General features: G+C 34.8%; 1 protein-coding gene and 1 long non-coding RNA gene across 3 annotated transcripts in view; one reads left to right on the top strand and one right to left on the bottom strand.

The window, feature by feature from the left end:
* LOC103853722 (NAC domain-containing protein 96) overlaps positions 1-21858 on the bottom strand; it is a 29841-nt gene that overhangs the window by 5596 nt on the left and 2387 nt on the right. The window contains exon 4 of one of the 2 annotated variants that reach the window (XR_004455111.1): positions 21540-21839. Coding sequence is in view for 1 of the 2 variants with exons in the window: in XM_009130633.2 (XP_009128881.1) it covers positions 21639-21839 (201 nt within the window). In the remaining variant the exon portion in view is untranslated. Of the gene's footprint in view, positions 1-17484; positions 21840-21858 lie in introns of those variants that run through there. The other variant, XM_009130633.2, reaches the window with a different exon arrangement.
* On the top strand, positions 12895-21410 carry LOC103853723. Its single transcript, XR_630332.3, has 5 exons — positions 12895-13474; positions 13581-13699; positions 14006-14267; positions 14353-17269; positions 17813-21410. It is a non-coding gene; the product is annotated as an uncharacterized LOC103853723 (long non-coding RNA).

Raw genomic sequence — 21858 nt, 5'->3', positions numbered from 1 at the left:
AATTGAGCTTGGAGCTAGACTAATTTATTATCATGAAAAATGAATTAATGTATTTTTTTTTAAACTTGAAACTTCATGAATTAAATATAGTAATATTTTATTTAAACTTTAATTTTCTTTTATTATGTCAAAGTGAAATAAAATAATAACAAGATATATATTATTACATTTTTTATTTTTTTTTCTAATTATGTTTCTCTGAAAAATAAAGAATAAAAAAGTTTACTGTCACTTTAATTCAAACCAAAAATGATTATTCAAAATTCTATGCATTATTTATTTGTTTATAATAGCGTTTTATCTATTATGTTTTTTTTTAAATCACAACATTAATATAAGTTTATATAAAATAGTATTTATTATAATTTTCCGCCCGTAAGGCGGGCCGGCCCTAGGACGACACGTCACTAATTCGTGCAACATGAACTTGACACGTGTCTCAACTTTGAAACGCATCGTTTCATTAAATCGGTTATCAATTTGTTTATGGGTCGCTACGGGCCTGTACAAAAGTTTATCTAAACCCAATTCTGATCTACTTAAAATGGTCTCCTCTCATAGACTCTCCGTAGCCGCACAAAATTCTCTAACCCTAAGTTCTTTGATCTCTTCATCTTCTTGGCAAAAATAATCTCAAAACGTTAAGCGTCTGTCTGGATCGAATCGTCATCTTCAACAGACTCATAAACAAATTTAGTGCATCCCCTTTACTTCCTTTCTCAGATTCTTCAACTATTACTCCACTGTCAAGGTTACTTCCTTTCTCAGATTCTTCAACTATTACTCCACTGTCGAGGTTAACCTGCTTAGGTTCTGAGAAGCTGGAAACATGAAGCTTGGTAGCAAGCTTATGGGATATACTCCTCAGCGATGCAGAGGTAATTCCGGCTTTATGTTAAGTTTATAGATCGTAACCTTGTACTCACACCACTCTTTGGATCACTCAACGTTTACTGAATAATACCTTTCGATTACTTTCCCCAATCCAAGTACAAGATGAAATACACGTAAGAAGATAACGACGACGATGATCACATACGATCACCTGAAGGACACATACGTCACTTCTTACGTCATACTCAACATGAAAAACCCATGACTCTTATTCTTGTTATTTATAGATAAGTATCACTAAAGAAGCGTGACTCACAAAGCCTCTCCGTCCCTCCTAGGCTTTGCTCGACTGCTCTTCTTCCGATGACTCTTCAAACCCTCTCTTCCCTTCCGAAGCTTTACTCTCCTTTTCTTCTTCCAACAAATCTTCTTCACTCTTGAGCCCCACGGCACTGAACTGTTTCCCACGCTTACGGAAATACACCTGCTGTAACGTATCAATACCCCGCCCAACGAAACGCAGCTTGTCCTCAAGCTGAAAATCTGGATACTGACGCTGAATCTCCCACCCCAGATTCCAAGTAGACTCGTGATCCGGAAGACCTGTCCACTGAATCAAAACCTCTAGACACCCAGATGGCGTGTAACGTGTGTCGAGTACAGCTGCAGGTCGAACTATCAACTCTCCTGTGGACGCGAAGGACTGCGGCAAGGGAGTGACCTGCGGAGGTGTACCAATCACGGCCTTGAGCTGAGAGATATGGAAAACAGGGTGGATTTTAGACTCTGCCGGTAGCTTCAGGCGATAAGCCACCTTCCCAATCCGCTCAAGCACTTCAAATGGACCATAGAATTTTGCGGCCAGTTTCTGACACAGCCGCTTAGCCACAGAAGACTGACGATACGGCCGCAGCTTAAGGAAGACCAAATCACCAACCTCAAAGGCAAGATCACGGCGATGCTGATCAGCGGACTTCTTCATCGACGACTGGGCCTTGAGCAAGAACGTCTTCAACTGATCCAGCATCAAGTCACGTTCCTTCAAGCTCTGCTCAAGTTCAAAGTTACGTGTAGATCCAACTTCAAAACGAACCAAGGTAGGAGGGGCACGTCCATACACTACCTCAAATGGAGTAGTCTGAATGGCTGTATGGAAACAAGTGTTGTACCAGTATTCCGCCCAACTCAAGTACTGAAACCAAGTCTTAGGGTGTGTGGACGCAAAACAACGTAAGTAAGTTTCGAGACAGCGGTTGAGCACCTCTGTTTGGCCGTCGGTTTGGGGATGGAAGGCGGTACTGTACTTCAGGGAAGTGCCCGCAAGCTTAAAACATTCTTTCCAGAAGGAACTTAAGAAAACCTTATCACGGTCGGAGACAATGGAGTCAGGAAACCCGTGTAGCTTAACCACCTCAGACGTGAATTTCGCGGCCACATCAACTGCCGTGTAAGGATGCTTCAAGCCAAAAAAATGAGCGTACTTACTGAGACGGTCAACCACCACAAAGATCACGCTAACTCCCCGTGAGGACGGCAGTCCATCAATAAAATCCATACTAATGTCTTGCCACACTTTAGAAGGGATGGGAAGCGGCTGGAGTAGACCCGCAGGTGACAATGTTGACGTTTTGTGCGTCTGACAAATGCCACAACTCGCAACGTACTGCTGAATCTGCAAACGCATTCCCGACCAATAAAATGTACGCTGAATGCGCTTGAGGGTTTTAAAAACGCCAGAGTGACCTCCCATCAAACTGTCATGGTTCTCCCGAAGTATCAACGGAATGAAAACAGAGGTTGCCGGAATAACCAGGCTCCCTTTGAACCATAACTTGTGATCAACCTCAGAGTACCCTTGCTTCACAGGGTCTCCGGCTCGCAATTGTTGCAATATGCCCTGAATGTGTGCGTCCTGCTCAATCTCTGCATAGATGTCTTGCAGTTGCACAACAGACGGAATCATAAGTGCGAACAATGTAGAGCTGGCCTCCGGAACAGAATCCTGCATCTGTCGCGAAAGACCGTCGGCTGCTTTATTTTCGATACCAGGCTTGTAGATAATATCAAACTGGAATCCCATCAAACGGGTCAACCAGCGCTGGTATTCCATCGAGATCTCACGCTGTTCAAGTAAAAATTTCAGGCTGCGTTGATCAGTATGGACCACAAAACGCCTACCGGTGAGGTAGTGTTTCCATTTAAGAACCGCAAACACGATGGCCATGAGCTCGCGTTCGTAAATGGGTTTCAGTTGTTCCCGAGGTGTCAGGCTGTGGCTGAAATAAGCAATAGGACGTTGGTTCTGCATAAGCACAGCTCCTAAGCCAAAACCAGAGGCATCTGTTTCCACAATGAAAACTTGAGAGAAATCCGGTAAGGCGAGGACTGGTGTTGTGGACATCGCATGCTTCAAGGCATCAAACGCGCGTTGGGCTTCAGGTGACCAACTGAACTGGTCCTTCCGTAGAAGCGACGTCAATGGCCGAGCGATGATGCCATAGTTCTTAACATAGCTGCGATAGTAGCCCGTTAACCCGAGGAAACCCCGCAATTCCTTAATAACCCGTGGAGTCGGCCACTGTCGCATAGCTGCCGTTTTAGACGGGTCAGTAGAAACCCCTTGTTCAGAAATGATGTGACCGAGGTAATCAATTTGACGCTGACCAAATGAGCATTTCTTCTTGTTCGCATACAAGGAATGTTGGCGTAACAGAAGAAGTACGGCAGCCAAATGTTCTTGATGCTGTTCCAGTGACGAGCTGTAGACCAAGATGTCGTCAAAGAAGACCAGGACGAACTTCCGTAAATGAGGACGAAATATCTCATTCATCAAGGACTGAAACGTTGCCGGAGCGTTAGTCAAGCCAAAAGGCATAACTAGAAATTCGTAATGGCCTTCATGAGTCCGGAAAGCAGTCTTAGGAACGTCTTCCTCACGCATCCGGATCTGATGGTACCCAGAACGCAAATCAATCTTGGAAAACACGCAAGCCCCGTGGAGTTCATCCAAGAGTTGATCTATCATCGGAATAGGGTACTTATCCGGAATTGTAGCTCTGTTCACAGCCCGATAATCAACACAGAAACGCCACGTCTTATCCTTCTTGCGAACCAACAGCACCGGGCTTGAGAAAGGGCTTTTGCTTGGCCGTATGATACCACTGTCAAGCATCTCAGTCACCATGGTTTCCATTGCTTCTTTGCTTGCGTGCGGGTAACGGTACGGTCGAACTGATATCGCTGACACCCCAGGTTGTAAATGGATGGCGTGCTCGCGGTTTCTGATAGGCGGTAAACCCACTGGAACCTCAAACACATCTGCAAAATCAGCCAGTACACGTTGAAACTCCGGAGCAGTAACTGTATCTGTCGCTTCGGCAGTTCCCAAGTCCAAAACATCCTCAAATTCAGAAACCATGAGAGCCTGATGCGTAACTGTCGCGCAGTGTAAAGAAGAGTCTCCACGCAAGGTTACCAGCTTGCCCTGATGTTTAAAAGACCACTCTTGCAGCTCCCAATCGACCTCACACTTCCCCAAAGTCCTCAACCATTGAATTCCCAACACAACATCCACCTTACCCAACTCCAAAGACACAAAATCACTGGTGAAGTAAATGTCCTGAAGTGAGAAAGTAACCGCCTGACAAACCCCCATAGACTCCACTGTCACCCCTGTGCCTAAGAGCACCTGGAAGCGACGATCATTGGACACAGATAACTTCGCTGCTTGAACCACTCTAGGAGCCACAAAGTTGTGGGTGGCTCCACTATCTATCAGCACCACAACGCTCGTATTACCCATGACGCCCATCAACTTTGTTGTAGTAGGAGTGTCGATACCGAGAAAAGCATTCAAAGAAAGCTCCATGCGTTCTGTATCAGCACCTAACCCCCACTCTTGTTCCCTGCACAACGTGCCTTCCTCCAATATTTCTACCTCATAGCCATTGATCACCGTTAAGACGTGTAGTTCTTTCTTCGGACAGACATGAGTCTTCGAATAAGGACCCCGACACTTGAAACAGATGTTATCACGGCGCATAGCATCCAGTTCAGACGATGTATACTTTAGACGAGGCCGGAAAGAACCACCAGTAGTCTGACCAGCAGAATGACCACCCTTAAAACCAGACTGAGACGCAGAACTGAACCCCTGAGCAGCCTGATTTGTAGACCCACGAGATGATCCTCCTTTACTCTGAACTGCCATGCTAACTGATGTGCAGAAAGCACTCCCTTCCATACCAATCACAGCCGCAATATGCTCGGTAAGGCCCTTAGGTTCCTTCATCTTAATAACTTCTTGCATTTCCGGTTTCAAGCCATTGAAGAAGACATGAACCAGGTTCTGCTCATCGACTCCAGTAACAATCGAACGAAGCTCCTCAAACTCATTCACATACTCAGCAATCGTGCCCGTCTGACGAATAGAGAACAAGCGTTTGCCCGGTTCATCCTCAATCCGCTGACGGAAACGAGAAACCAACCTCCGCTTAAACTGATGCCAATCAGTAAACGGATCATGCTCCATCTCCCCGTTAAACCAGTTCAACACAGGACCTGCAAGGCTCAACGAAACCATTTGTAACCTCTCCAACCCATGAAACTGCCCAATCCGAAAATAGCGCTCCACCTGAGCAATCCAACCAAAAGGATTTTCCCCAGAAAACACAGGCATCTCGAGCTTCTTCAGCAAGCCCTCACGAGTCTCAAATACCGACGGCGGAACACCGAACCCCGATGGGTGTAACTCCGGCGCCGATCGAGAAGACGAAAACATCGCCGGGCCCGGAGAATCACTAGGCGACGCCACCGCTTTGCCTTGCGCCTTATCGGTGAGCTGGTTATTCTCCATACGCGTGAGGATCATCGTAAGTTGATCGAAACGACGATCCATCGCGTCAAAACGGGCATCGGACGTCGCAAGACGCTTATCGATCGCACCAAAACGAGTCAACGTCTCCTCGGCGTTCTTCGCCAAACGTTCCCACTCCGTACGGATGAACGCAAGCTCTTGATCGCCCATCGGAACGTTGTACGCATCTGTGAAAGGACTGGAATCCGCCATGGATGACACAGCGAGCTTTCGATCGAGTCACAAACGCACCAATTTGTTAAGTTTATAGATCGTAACCTTGTACTCACACCACTCTTTGGATCACTCAACGTTTACTGAATAATACCTTTCGATTACTTTCCCCAATCCAAGTACAAGATGAAATACACGTAAGAAGATAACGACGACGATGATCACATACGATCACCTGAAGGACACATACGTCACTTCTTACGTCATACTCAACATGAAAAACCCATGACTCTTATTCTTGTTATTTATAGATAAGTATCACTAAAGAAGCGTGACTCACAAAGCCTCTCCGTCCCTCCTAGGCTTTGCTCGACTGCTCTTCTTCCGATGACTCTTCAAACCCTCTCTTCCCTTCCGAAGCTTTACTCTCCTTTTCTTCTTCCAACAAATCTTCTTCACTCTTGAGCCCCACGGCACTGAACTGTTTCCCACGCTTACGGAAATACACCTGCTGTAACGTATCACTTTAAAACTCATAATGATCAAACTTTTTTAAAAAAGCTTTAGTTTGTGTAAGATAGTTTTGATTTTGGGATTCCTGTCATTTGTCATTGACAGAATCAAAAAGGTGTACACTAAACACGGGTTTGTTAATCCTATGATTGTACTTGCTATGTCTCAGGCTACAAAAACAGATTCCAGAATTTTATTAGGTATTTTCCTGAAATGGGAGACGGGATTGAAGAAATAGAATCAGAAGGTGTTCCCGAAGAGTTTTAAGGAGCCAAAGTCATTGGATCCAGAAGGTAACTATCAACACTTAAGCTACATAACTAACTTAATGGATAGATGTTACACTCCATTTGGTAATATTATAGCTAATTCTTCTTTCATCTCTTATTCTTCTGCAGCTTCCCTTGCCCTTGGTACCAAAAGGTACCCCTCTTGCTTGCGCTTAGTCCTAGAATTATCTCCGAAATTGCTCGCTTTAAGCCTGACATCATTCACGCTTCTTCTCCTGGGATTGTGGTAACAATAAAAAAAGAGCCTCTCAGAAATAACATTAGCTATGCAGTGAAGTTGAGAATTCACCATTATTTTAATTTTTTTTTCAGGTTTTTGGTGCTTTGGCAATAGCAAAAATGCTATCTATACCAATAGTAATGTCTTATCACATACACGTCCCTGTGTAAGCTGTAGTTGAAAAGCGTGGGAAGAACCCTATTTGTTTGGTTTTGGCTCCGACAAGAGAGCTTGCTGGTTATGTTGAAAAGTAATTCAGAGAAGCTCTATCTCTCGGTGATGCACTGAACAGAAGAGTGAGAACGGTCTGGATACATCAACAGCAGGTGCATATACATGTCAGTGGAACGCCGTTTCTGAAATCTGTTCTTTGTCAAAGTGAAGCACAGACAATCGTTACTAATGTTAATCCTAAACTGGTTGCAGGTATATAGCCATGTCCAATAATTGGTAAATATGTTCCTGTCTATATCACCATTGGTGACGAAGAAAAATTGAAGCATCAACACCACTGCAAAGGAAGCAGATGCAGCAGAAGCCGAAGCAAAAGCAGCTATAGCTTACACTGATGAAGCTTCAAAGACACTGAGAGGACGAAACATCTGCAAAATGGTAAACACAATCTCCTTATATCACACAACACACAATAAAGAACATATTTTTCCTTGTAGTATTGAAAATTTGATATAATAGATGGTTTATAAGGTGACAGAGGAGGAAGAAGAATGTGTTGCAGGAGAAGAGAGAGAGAGAAGCCTAGAAGTAGTATATGCTGATGATTTTCTACTTGGAAACTCTTTTTAGTTGTAACCAGTAATCTCAGATGCTAAAACTCTTCATATATGTAACAAATTATCCTTTAGCTAGAGAACTTTTAGCAGATTAAAAATGTGTTAGATATTGTGAAATTGGAAAGATATGTGGGCAAGTTATACTGTTATAGCAGGTAAAAATATTTGTTTTATAGTCTGAGAAAGAAATCGGTGGAGCCATTAATAAATCGTGACCATTTCTCTTCCTCAAAGTTTTCAAATGTTCTATTATTTATTTCTTGCGTGAAACATTTTCACACCAAAAGCTATTTTCACTATAACGTAACCCAAGGGGGTGAATCGTACCAAAGAATATTTTTTCATATCAAATAAGTTTTTTCTAAAAAATATTCGAAAAAGATATTTTCTCTGTATCTCAAAAAAATCAATATTGATGCATTAATTTGTAATTTCGAAAATGACAATTTCTTTTTTTTTTTAATTTACAATTTACCAATAAACAATGTATTGAAATTGTAAAAATCTATTTTTTTGAAATAAATATATTTTTTTTAAAAAAACGTTGATCTTTTTGTAACTGAAAAATCAATATCTAAACAGTAAAAAATAAAAACAAAATGTGTAATTTTTTTTAAAAAAATTATATCATGAATTCGAAAGTCCTCAATAAAAAATACTAATATGAAAAATATATTACATAATATGAAAAAACTAATATAATGTAATTTGACAAAAAATAATAAAAGTAAAATAAAATAAACATATAAAAATACTTACACCGTTAAAATGAAAAATCTTATAAAGCATCTCAACTATCCTATTATTAAATTTAGTTTTTCCAATCACATTTGGAGCTCCATATGATAATATCAAACAATTTCAACCGTAAAGATGTAAAAACAAAGAAATGATACAACGATTTACACGTAATTTATAATCATATTTTTAAAAGTATAAAAATATTAAATAAAAACTGTTGTTAGATTGCAATATATTTTTTTATGTTTATAGTTTAAAAAATTATTTAGTAAAATAGTAGTTTTTAATAGAAGTCTTAGTGTATTTAACTCATACAACATTTTGAAAAGTTGTTTAATTTAATTTTTATGAAATTTGTTAAATGAATAAGATTTATAATTTTATTTTTACTTTAAATAATGAGTATTTATATTAGCTTTAACTATTACAACTGTAATATATCATAAACATTAAATAACAATAAAAAATTAATAAACAAATATATATAAATAGTATATATAACAAACTGAAATATGTAATCCGCGAGTAGCGCGGACCGATCCTAGGATAAAAGAATAGGTGACAATTGTAATGTACAGTGATGAAGCTACAAGGTAACCAGCAAGTTTTAAGCGGAACGAGAAATAGGTAGCTCGAGTAGAAAAGGGAGACGATTGCTCAAGCCATGCTTATGTGACTACTTCTAACAATCATTCACTGGATGAAACAAGAGCACAAAGTTGTAGTGATAGTCTATCAATGTCTGCTTTTAGTTACTCATCCACCATTTTTCTTAACTTATGTAAAAACGAGCAAAAGAAAAAAAGTAGAATATTTAATAAAGTATAAATCAATTGTGAATTTAACAATTATTTTCATCAAAATTAAATAAGGATGATAAAAACAATTAGATCATAATTATTCTCTATGTCAGATAAATGCATATTTTGTTTTACAAAATATTTACATAGATACATTTCATTTCATTTTTAAAACAAAGATCCACAAGTTGGATAGAATTAATATATTTACATATCTGTGATAAATATTTTATTTTCAAAAATGCTGAGACCGTTAAACAAGAAAATGCTACTATATTTACATAAATATACTTAATTTTATTTTTCAAAACAAAGACGCACAAATTGTATTTAATGTGTTCAAATGATTCAGTATATCTATGGATTATATCGTACTACTTTATTTACACAGCAAGTAAAATAAATGTATTTCAAATGAATCAACACAACTGGTGCGTGACATAACTTATAAAATATAATCCATAAAACATTAACTAACCAAACATACTTATAAATGAAAAAATTAAAAGTAATGTTAAAAAAAAAAATACATTGTACATCCATAATATTGTTAAGTAGAAATAGTAATTCATATATTCTGATGGAAGCAATATATATATTGATAAAAAAAAATTAAGAAGGTGGTTGTTGTAGTAGTTAACAATTGATATTAAATATACAGTGAAGCTATTAAATAAAATTTTGAATAATTATTTAGTTTAATATGGTATATATTTAGCTGTAAACTATTTTCCGTACATTTTTGTAATCATTTGTATTTTGTTATAAATATCTAAACATCATTCACTAAATTTTAGTGAGAATTTAACAGCTTATTAGTTTGTAATTATTTTTCAAGTCAAAACAACATATACTAAAAAAAACAAGATAAAAACCCCTAAGATTTTTCCTACAATTTATTCTTACATCTCAATCAAAACTTACAAGATATTACTAAATATTAGATGCACCACATAAGTTATTATATGATAATAACTTCCCCAACGACGGCATAATTACCTACTTAAGAGTAAAATATAAGCAAAAATATATAATATATATAAATTTTAAGTTTAAACCCGACAAAGCATTTGACTGTTTGTCACTATCAGTGCATCGTTGATTGGTTTATTTCAAATTTAATCTGCCGAGCATGTTTGAGATATAATACATTATTATTATTTCCGGTTTACCTGACTAACAATTAACCGATCTAATAATAAATTTTACTCATATATTTACTTAATCTATAATTGCAAGTTCGTTTCTTTCCTCACGAGATTCTATAAATTCATCCAACTCCAGAAAATTACCAAAAATGATGTGATGGTACCATGAAAAAATAAATAAATAAAAACTACTTATCAAGACAATATGGTATATTTAGTTTTCAAATATAATAACATGTACAAAATTTAACTAATATGTATATTTTAAGATATAACGATTTATATCAAATATTTACTGTAACTATTTACATTATTTTCAAATTATCATCCCGCCCATAGGGCGGGCCGACCCTAGTCTTTATATATCCCTTATATATTAATTGAGGAACATTTGAAAAGATGTAACCTCAATTTTGTATTAATTAAAAGAGGTCCCAATGCATAGGTGGCACTCAATTAGATAGTCAATTACATTCAATTGAAAAATAAGTAGGTCCACATTAGATTTTTATATGTTGTTAGATACATAAGTTGGTCAAACTATATGATATAATGATATGATATGATATTTTCTTTCCTTAAATAAAATCTACGGAATTACCATAAATGACTAATATATATATGACAATTAATGATTTTAATAATAAAGATTTGATAACAATTTATATCTCTTCCATCATTTTTTGTTTAATTTTATATTATTAAAATAAATTAAACAATCAAATTAGCTATAAAAATAAAATTTAGATTTTTTCGTATATGTTATATTTTGAATTTTTAAAAACGACAATAAATGTCTAAAACTATTAAAATTATTATGTTAAAAATTAATGATCAAAGGTTTAACATTTTTATTATAAGAAGATACACATGATTTTAAAACCATATGAGTAAAAGATATCATTTAATAATAAAATAAATATATATATATAGATTAAACACTATATACCATAAGATTACATAAATATTTTAATATTAAAACTTTCAATGAATTTTCAAGAACATTTATAAATTATAAACTTATTAAAGATTTCAGATTGAAAATTTTGTTATCGATGATTTAAATATTTTGTTATAAAACGATATGAATGATCATAGAACCGTATGATTATAAATTCTTATTTAATAAATAACTATACAAAATATACTATTCTTAGAAAAATAGGTTGGTCCATCTTAACTTATATTACACTTTTTATTAAACTAACTATCGAATTGATAAATAACGTACCAAAACATGTTTTGCACTTTTCTTAAATAAAAGCTACGAAATTACCTACTATGATTAACGTATATGTGAAAATTAATTATTATGAATAATAAATATTTGATAACAATTTTTGTATCTTAGTTTTTTTTTTTTTTTATATTATTAAAAGATATTTAAAAATCACATTAAATATATAATAAAAACATTTATATTTTTTCTTATATGTTATATTTTGAATTTTTCAAAACGTCTATAAATTATTAAAATTTGAAGATCCCCACTCTGAAAATTTTGTGATCAATAGATTATTTTTTAGTCATAATAAGTTACAAATGATCATAAAATTTTATTAATATGAACTTCTATTTAATATTATAAGAAGATAGACATGATTTTAAAACCATATGAGTAAAAAATATCATTTAATAATAAAACATATATATATATATATAGATTATACTATATACCATAAGATTACATAAATATTTTAATATTAAAACTTTCAATGAATTTTCAAAAACATTTATAAATTATAAACTTATTAAAGATTTCACATTGAAAATTTTGTTATTGATGATTTAAATATTCAGTTATAAAATGATATGAATATCATAGAACTGTATGATTATAAATTCTCATTTAATAAATGACTATATAAAATATACTACTATTCTTAGAAAAATAGGTTGGTTCATTTTAACTTACATTATATTTTTTATTAAACTAACTATCGAATTGATAAATAATCTACCAAATTTTTTTTGCACTTTCCTTAATTAGAAGCTACAAAATTACCTAATATGATTAACGTTTATATGAAAATTAATTATTATGAATAATAAATATTTGATAACAATTTTGGTATTTTAGTTTTTTTTTAATTTTATATTATTGAAAGATATTAAAAAATCACATTAAATATATAATAAAAACATTTATATTTTTTCTTATATGTTATATTTTGAATTTTTTAAAACGTCTATATATTATTAGAAATTTGAATATTCCCACTCTGAAAATTTTGTGATCAATAGATTTTTTTTATTATAATAAGTTACAAAATATCATAAAATATAACGCATATGAATTTTTATTTAATAAATATTCAAACTAAATAATATATATATATATATATATATATATATATATATATATATATATATATATATATATATATATATATATATATATATAAATACTAATGATTTAAAGCAACAAGATTGGCTGATCAATTTAGTCGTCCAGTTGAAATCTTTCAAAAGTATGTGAAAGACTAAAGTCAAAGTAAATATGGATTTAGAATAGTAGTTATATTTTACTAACTGAAATACCGAAAAAAACCGAACCGAACCGAAACCAACCTGATATCCGGATTGAACACCCCTAATCCAAATGAAGCCAAACTATTGTTTTATTCTCCAAAATATAATAAAAATAATAACTTAATCCCGCGCAAGGCGCGGGTCTTATCCTAGTAAAGTACTGTTTTACTCACTCCTGAAGCTGCCACATCAGATTCCAGCTCAGAAAGTCGTTGAATCTGGAGTCGACACGTGTCCAAGAGAATGAAACTCACCGTATCATTTAACTTTGAGTTACGTAGGTTATTTTTGATATGGGCCTTAAATTTGGTTGATTCAACCAGCCCAGCAAATAGTTTCTATAATTTAAACGCTGCTGCAAACGTCGTTTTGTGTATTAGGGTTTCCACTTGATGTCATCTCCTCCCTTCGATATCACGACATAACCAGAGGTCTGAGAGATTGTTTCAGCTTCTTACTAACAATCTCTAACAGTTACATATACCCCATCTTAAAGTCCTTCTTAAATTATCACTCACGATCTACCTTGAATGCGAGCATCTTCATGCAAGGCGGTGGAACTTCGATTATAAAAAGGTAAGCTTTTCTGATGTGACAACCATCTTTCGATTACCTCTGAACAAGCCAATAAACTTATATCCAGAAATTGGGTAACGCACTGATCTTTCTTTGTGATAAGAAGATCAGACAAGGCTCCTCCACCGTTCTCAAGTCCGGTTGCTCCGTTTCTGGGAAGCTAGGAACGTCCGTCGTCGCGGTGGCGAAGTCATGGGAGTGGATATAGTTCTACAGGATTCTCAGGTTACTTTTAAAACTCTGATTCAGTTCATATTTTTTTAAAAAAATCTGATTCTTAGAATCCCTAATAACAATTTTCCTGTTTAGATCTTTGTCTGATATATTTCAAGTAAGACTATTTATAACAGTTTGTTGATTTTTCTATAATTTTGTTTTTTTCTTGATTATGTTATTGAACATTTCCTTTGTGTTGAATCATTTTACCGAGTTCTCTAGATCATTTATTTGTTTGTTCATTGTATCGTTTAACCAAATTTTCCAGAATATTAATTTGTTTGTTGATTGTTTTATCTAAATCAAATGTTTCAGGCCACCATGATGCCGGTCACCGTGAATGTCAACCGGCTTGCTGCTCACAGGCCTAATCTGAAGGCGGGTTCAATTTATTCCCTAACCGGTTTTGATCTGACCCGATGTAATCAGAATTACGGTCTGTTGGACACCTCTATGTTGATCCGTTTCAGTAACCAAACCTCTTTCGATGATGTCCCCGAACCGTCTATTCTGATAGGAGTTTAATCTAATCACATCGAGATGCTTGGCCATGCCAACACAAACACTCAGATTCCAGGTAATGATACTCTTATTTGTTCATTTGTCTAGACGGAATATATAGAAGCCATTTTGATTCCTGTTGGTGGAATGTCACACGCTAGACTTGACGTTGTTTGGGATCCACTCAACGAAGTAGGACTGGAGAAGCTCTGGCTTGTGGTAGTGACTATGAGATCAATGTTGGATTCAGTGAAAACGAACAAAGAAAAAGCTAACAAGAAGAAGAAGGACAAGAAAGAAGAGAGTTTGATGAACTATATAGTTAACCTGTTAGATAGAAGATGTTTATACCTCAGCTGTTGGAATGATGTTTGAGTCATGTGTTCTGGGAAGATGCTTTCTCTTTAAGTCTCTTGCATTTATTTTGGTGACATCGACAATACTTATAATATCCAGAAACTTCTCAGTATGTCATGAGCTATATTACATTTTCATTCTGTTATTTTCTTCTTCTTTTTTTCTGTATGATTTAGTGATTAATGGTGGGAACTATGTGTTCTATCATTGCAGTTTTTTACATCTGCTAGCCATATTTATCTTATGAGAGTTGGTAAATTTAGATATTAACAATTACTGGCAGATATACACCGAGTAGTCACAATTTTATGCCATGTGCACTCTCCTTTGTATGATTCATATAATTCACCATTGGTCTAGACAGAAACATATTTGTTCTTCTGCTATGGGAGAATGATACTTCATGTGGCTCTGTAAGCCCTAAGGAATTGCTTTCTTATGTTTCACTTTTCTCTAAAGAGTCCCAGTTAAGGCTTCTCTGATCCAATTCCAATACAAACTCTCGGTTGCCACAATGTGTGCGGTGATTGTGTTTTTGAGATTAAGTGATTTCTATTATTTACTTAGCTATCAGATTTTCAAAGCTATTGTTCACAAAATAGTTTCTTTTTTTGTTATATCAATTTCCAAAAATAAAGGCTACAGCTAAATATGTCTTCTCAAAGTAACACATATAGGAAAGAGACTATCCAAATACAATTATGAAGCTTCTAACTTTTTTTTTTTAACACCGAAGGATTTCATTGATTATAAACTTAGAAAAGATTTACAAGTTGTGATCATATGCTAGCAAGTTATAAAAACTTCTAGAAACTAAGCCAACAGGAATAACATTCCTTTGGAGTTATAGGCCGGCAGATGCGAACTGAATCTCCGGAGACAAGAGAGATATAAACTAAACCAAAAGATCAAGTACACACAATACATGAATCTAGATCAAATGAGCAAAAACACCCATGCAAGAGGAAGGACCAAAGGAAGACGGATAAGATAGAACACATCCACAGTCGAACTTAATTTGGGTAGAACCGCACCTCATTATATTGCTTTGAAGATTACTTCACAAGCCACCGAGGATGAAGCAGTACATAACCCAAGAAGATGATGAGCACAGCTTTTAACAATCAACTTCCACGACCGGATGTAAAGAGCCAAATCCGTCCAAGATAATCACATTTGAGATCCCTTGCGTAGAGGCAACAAGATACAAAGATTAAACCATAATCATACCGTTTCAAGCGAGATCGGGGAGATGCAACCTTCAATCTATGGTAGAACCTCTACAATAAGTGAAACATGAAAAGCACAGCCAGATCGGGGAGAAGGGAGAACAACGAGAGGATCTAACGGATCCTTGAAACGCAGAAGTCGAAACAAGGCCAAAAGACCATCTGAAGAAACCCGAAGAGAAGAGGAAACGCCATAACAGAGGAACAACATCATGATATAAGCACGCCACCGACTGATCCATCACCGACATGCCTCGAACCTCAAAAGAATCTGGAATTCAAGATCTAGATCCAACTATTGGAGACTTAAAACCTTAAGAAAACATGCAAGCAAAGAGAATGGAAGACAAGACCGGACCGACGGTGGCTGAGGAAGCACACACCGTCGGCCGGTAACACGCAAACAGATCGGAAAACGAGAAAGCTTAGAGAGAAGGGAGAGCAAATGACTTTAGAGAGAGGTTTTTGATCTGATTAATCTCATGTATGCAGCTTCTAACTTAATTTGACACAAATAAATCAATCTCGATTTGTTTTTGGAAATAAAAAGATTATGAAAAATGTAATTGATCAAAAATTATCTAAACAATTACTCAAAACAGTTAGAAGGTATATGCCTTTTTTAAATATTTTAGTTTTTAAGATAATAAATTCTAAAAATATTAATAAAATATTAATAAAATAAGTAATAAGAGTTTCTGACAGAAATAACTGAAATACAGTGATATATTTGGTTTAAAACAAACTAAAAATTTGTAAGTAATTTATTATAATTTTATCAAAATTTAAGTTATGTTTATATTGTTTTTTATTCGCTTACCCGCCCTATCCTTGTCTTATCTTATATATATAAAGTAGAGTTATGCTCTACACACAGCCTTCCACATCATCAGGAAGCATGGGGCTTCTTCTGCCACGTGGCACTCCCAAACACCAATCGATCTGCATTTTATTTATGGCTTTTTCTTGGACTGGGCTTTTGTTATAACTTGTGGATGGGGTTTTTAAAACAAAATGGCAAGCCCAGCCAGGAATCTGAACTGAATCCACCACTTCATCTTCATCGTTTGCATCGGAGACGTTTCTCAACCTTCTGTTTCTCTAAAGTAACCTCGGGTTACGACCATTTTTTCTCATTAAAATCCGTCTTCACTCCTTCAATCGAAAGAGCTATCGTTCTAACTCACTTTTGTTTATCAAAATATAGAAACACATCCTCTGATTCTATTCTCCACGCATCATACACGACAAATACAGCACGGCGAAAGAGGCATACTTATTGGGTTAGAACTACTCTCATGGACAAGAAGGTATGGACCCGTAACTCTGATGAGATTATTTGATTCCCTCAGATTCTAAACGCCTTACTATTGTTTCAGCTAATTCACCATAGCCATCACTTAATTCTTCAGTGATGTATCTCCAAGCTTGGTACGGAGCTGTGAACCAGTGAATCCATTTCAGTTAAACAACAGTCTCTGAAGTCAAGCAGGTATGAGTAGAGCTGGGAATTTTAATTAATGCCCGCGGGCCCCGCCCCATTTGACCCGCTGCGGGGCGGGTGCGGGTCGAAGAATTTGAAAATTTGCAATGGCGGGTGCGGGTGCGGGTCAAGATTATTTTAAGCGGGGCGGGTGCGGGTCAGTCGAATTTGAGTCGCGGGTACTCGTTAACCCGCAAATTTAAGAAAAAAAGATTTTTTTTTTAAAAAAAATGTTTTTTTTTATAAAAAATATATTAAATCTCGTAAATATTTATATAATTTTAATTATTAATATATTATTTTAATATAATTTTTTTAAAATAATATTTTTTAACTATATAATAATTATTTTTAATTAAAATAATTATTTTTAATATAATTAATATTACCCGCGGGTTAAGCGGGTTACCCGCGGGTTTTTGCGGGGCGGGTGCGGGTAGAAATTTTTTTGTTTGTGAGTTATGCGGGTCAATTTTTTGAATCAAAAAAATGATTCAACCCGCAGCGGGGCGGGGCGGGTCGGGGCGGGTTGACCCGCAAACCCAACACTAGGTATGAGCCTGTCGCTGCTTCTACTCACTAGCGGCTCGAATCATGGTATGTATATCCATTCTGTTACTCCTCCTCTCCTTATATCTGAACCGTCTATTTCTGCAATCTTTGTTTCTTTCTTATTTTGCTTTGTGGGTTATTTTTCCGATGATCTGATATCTGAAAAGTTCTTTCTGTTTTATTTGGTCGAACCTGGTAATATAACTTCTTTCTGTTTAATTGTAATTGATCAAAATTGTTTAGTTAAGAACATAGGATGCTCAACTTTGTGTTTGAAACTGTAACGTTTCTGAGAATATTGTAATGTAAAAGTTGAAAGATTGCATTTTTAGGGTTCCTTGATAAGAATAAAAGCCTTAAAATGGTTAATGATCCCATAATGTTTAGTTAAGCGTTGTGTTAGAGACTGTAAAGTGGCTAACGTTTGTCACTAGGTGTCTACAAGATTGCTTGATCCTTTTCTTGCTCACTTGAAGACATCACAAGATTAAGTTGCTAAAGGTGGCTGCGCAATTGTTCTCAAGCCCGATATAAGATTTTATATCAATATAAGATTGTTTTTAAATGATACTTTTTTAACACACTGATTAAAATTGAGACTCTTTTCTTCTTTGTTATCTTTAGGTTTCGATTTGTGAGCAATCCGGATGTCCTAGAACGTGTTTACACTTTACAAACTGAGATAATGCATATCAAGGAAAAATTGGTATATAGAACAATTGTGTAGCGGCTGTAAATGTTGTCAGTAAGCTTTTATTTTTGTATGTACATTGTTTAGTGAATTGACAGTTTAAACGTTCTATTGTATCAGTCAGGTGGATGATGATCAACAACCAAAAAGTTCAGAGAGTACATAAGGTGTTTTCTTGGTGCCAAAACTTTTAGATGTCAGTCACTAAGATGTTGTTTGCCTCTTGGCCCTTGATCATACAATTTAACCGGTGCAGTCTGGGCTTTTCCAAAGCCAGATGTTTGTTTACAAATCAAGTCTCTTTCTTTCTTTCATCACCCTCTCTCTCTCTCTCTCTTCATAGCTTGATCAATAAAAAGGAAAATGAAGTTGCAAGTGTTGTAAATACATTTCTGGTGGTATATTCAAGGTACTTATTCATCTTGACCATGACCAATTATTCATTTCTCAGTGCATTGCTCTGTCTTCCAGATCCGAGAAGTTCTTATCCTTTTATTTTTTTCAGTCTTTGATCTTTGCCTAAATCTACTAATTAGAAATTGTGTGTGAAATTGTGCTTCTTTCTCTGTTTATTGTCTATTCACATGCCTGTTTGTGTGTGAAGATAAGATCTATATCATTCTTTGATATTGAGAAACATGCAACCGCAAATTCCAGGTGGTCTAGAGCTTGTACAAGAGCATTAGGGTTGGTAAAGGTTTGTCAAGGATGGAAAGGCACAACATCTTGCTTTACAACACCCACTTGAGGCAGTAAGTTATAGAGAGACTAATCTCAGCTTCAGTTTCCTTTTAATTCGACTTTTTGGATTGAGCCTAATCTGATCTTGGATTATGCACTTTGTTGCAACATATTGACCCTAGACATTGGTATGGACACAACCTGCATTCTTACTACAAGTTGCTCCACTGTCAGAGTAGAGACCCGTACTTCTACTGGTAATTACTTCTCACTGACTCCTTTTTCCCATTTATGTAAAAAGGTTTGAGCTGAATCTTGAAAAATAAACTTAGATGTACGTTTGCTCGAAGTGTTACAGGTTTGATAAATTGGCAAGGAGTAAGAAGTAATAATGTCGATAACTTAGAAACTTATTTTCTTTTTGTTGTCATGTTTATGCTGTGTGTATATGTAAAGGAAAGCTTAAGAGGGTGTTGTGGAAGACGGAAAATTGTTCTACAAGAACAGTGGAGAAATGCTTCAAACTTCTACTATGGACAATAATGATTCCAAATGGATCATGGTGCTCAGATGTTATACGTTGGGAAGAAGGGTACTTTCAACATTCAAGGTTTTTAGCTGGAGAAGCTACTGTTTCTGCATGGGGATTTGTTGTTGAGAATGGTGTTCTTAGGGCTGTTTGGCCATGGTCCGTGCTTGATTGCAACTTTTTAAATTTTAGTATAGTAGATTTTATAATTAAAAAAAAACAGTTTTCAGTGTGTTGTGAGTATTGTTAAGAGCTAATAATAAATTCGTGAAAAGTTTGTCTTAAAAAAGCTTCAGAAAATAAATGAGATATTTAGAAAAGTACATTATTCTTATTTGGTTTCAGGTATGGGTTCGTCGTACATAGCTGCCAAAAATACTGTTGATGCTAAGGGTTGGTCTAAAAAGGGCATCGGTCATCAAACTAAGCAACATGAACTCATATATATTTTAAGACCCTCTTTAGATTCTTTAAAACCGTAAATAAGAAATCCATTGTCAGTTAAAAATGGCAAATCAGTGATTTTGAAGGCGAACACAACGTTTGAATCAATTGTGATAAACAAATTAGTTTTACACGAAACCAAATATGAAAGATAGAAGACCATTTAGATTATAGTCACAATTTATTTAAGTATGTATTCATCTTCCCTTTGCCTCACATTCCATCTATATATTTGGATGTTAAAAAACCAACAAATTTTGGGTTTTGATCATGAATTATATTCTTATGATTATAATATATATACATAAATCTATTATAATAATTAGGTTTAACATAATAAAATTAACCACAATTATATTATACTGATAAAATTATTTTTACTTATTTTCTTTCCTACAAGGTTAAAAAATATTAAATGATAAAATAAGTCTGTGTATATATTTATCTAATAAATGAAGTAACATTTGTTAAATAATAAGATAAATATGTGTATATATTTATCGAATATACGTAGTAAATATTATCATTATCTAAATTTTATCTTTTAATGTTTTTTTTAGTTATTACAAAAATATATTTATGAAATTTTTTTCTTCTCATGGATCTCACATTAAAAGTTAAACTGGTTAAAATTATTATTACTCTTAATAGTGATTAAGTTTATCAGTATAGTAACTACAAATGTATTATAGTAACAAAATTATCATCACTATATTTCTTTCAAAAAAGATTAAAACTTATAAGATATAATATAAAAATGTGTATATATATTTATCGAGTAAAGCAAAAAAAACATTATCATTATTTCAATTCGTTCTTCTTTTAAGTTATCATAAAATTTAGTTTTTAATTTTATCTTTTAAATATGTATAAATAAAAATTAATTTAATTCAAAAATTAATATTTTAAATTATACTCAACCACCGCAAAGAACTCAACCATCTTCGCCAATCTACAGATGAAAACTATGACAACAACACATTTTTCTTATGGTATTTTAATATTGTGCATAAGCAATTTAGAGGGAAAATAATAGTTGGATAACTTATCCTGAAAAAATAGTCAATTCCGGTCCAATCAATGTTGGACCATGATTAATAATTCAATTACTGGATTAGAATCATTTTGAAGACAGCGTATGTAACCAATACGTCTACAACGAAGCTCCTAACAAATTGCCACATCGACATTCAAAGCATGCGAGGGTTGTTGCTATTTTAAGAGGATGAACGGATTTACTATCTTCCTTCGAACAAGAAAATCACAAAACAAACACATGCATTTAAATTTATATCTTTTGGATCATCAACCTTATTTATGTTTTGAGTTGAACTATATTTATTTTGGTGCAACTATCAGTTATACCACTAGTAGCGCCGGATACATTAATAAAACAAATCCTATAGACCAATGCTACAAGTGGGATGACTCGAACCATAAAAGCCGTTTAGTCTTAGAAGAGACTTCAAACGAGACTCCGATTAGGAGAGCTCTGAGTAACCGAATAAACCGGTTTGATCGTATCCACAATTTGTCCAATAACCGGTTTGCATAGATTCATCCATGTTCTGATCTACATCGGTATGCAATATACTCGCTGGAAAATTTACTTCTTGACCGATAACCGGAAAATCAAAGTCTTGAAAGTACTCAGATGCAAAATTTTGAATTTGAGGATAGTCCTACAAGAACATAATCAAA

This window comes from Brassica rapa, chromosome A02 (assembly GCF_000309985.2).
Source record: "Brassica rapa cultivar Chiifu-401-42 chromosome A02, CAAS_Brap_v3.01, whole genome shotgun sequence".
Taxonomy (NCBI): domain Eukaryota; kingdom Viridiplantae; phylum Streptophyta; class Magnoliopsida; order Brassicales; family Brassicaceae; genus Brassica; species Brassica rapa.
The sequence above is the reverse complement of the archived record's forward strand: the minus strand, read 5'-3'. Positions and strand labels throughout refer to the sequence as shown.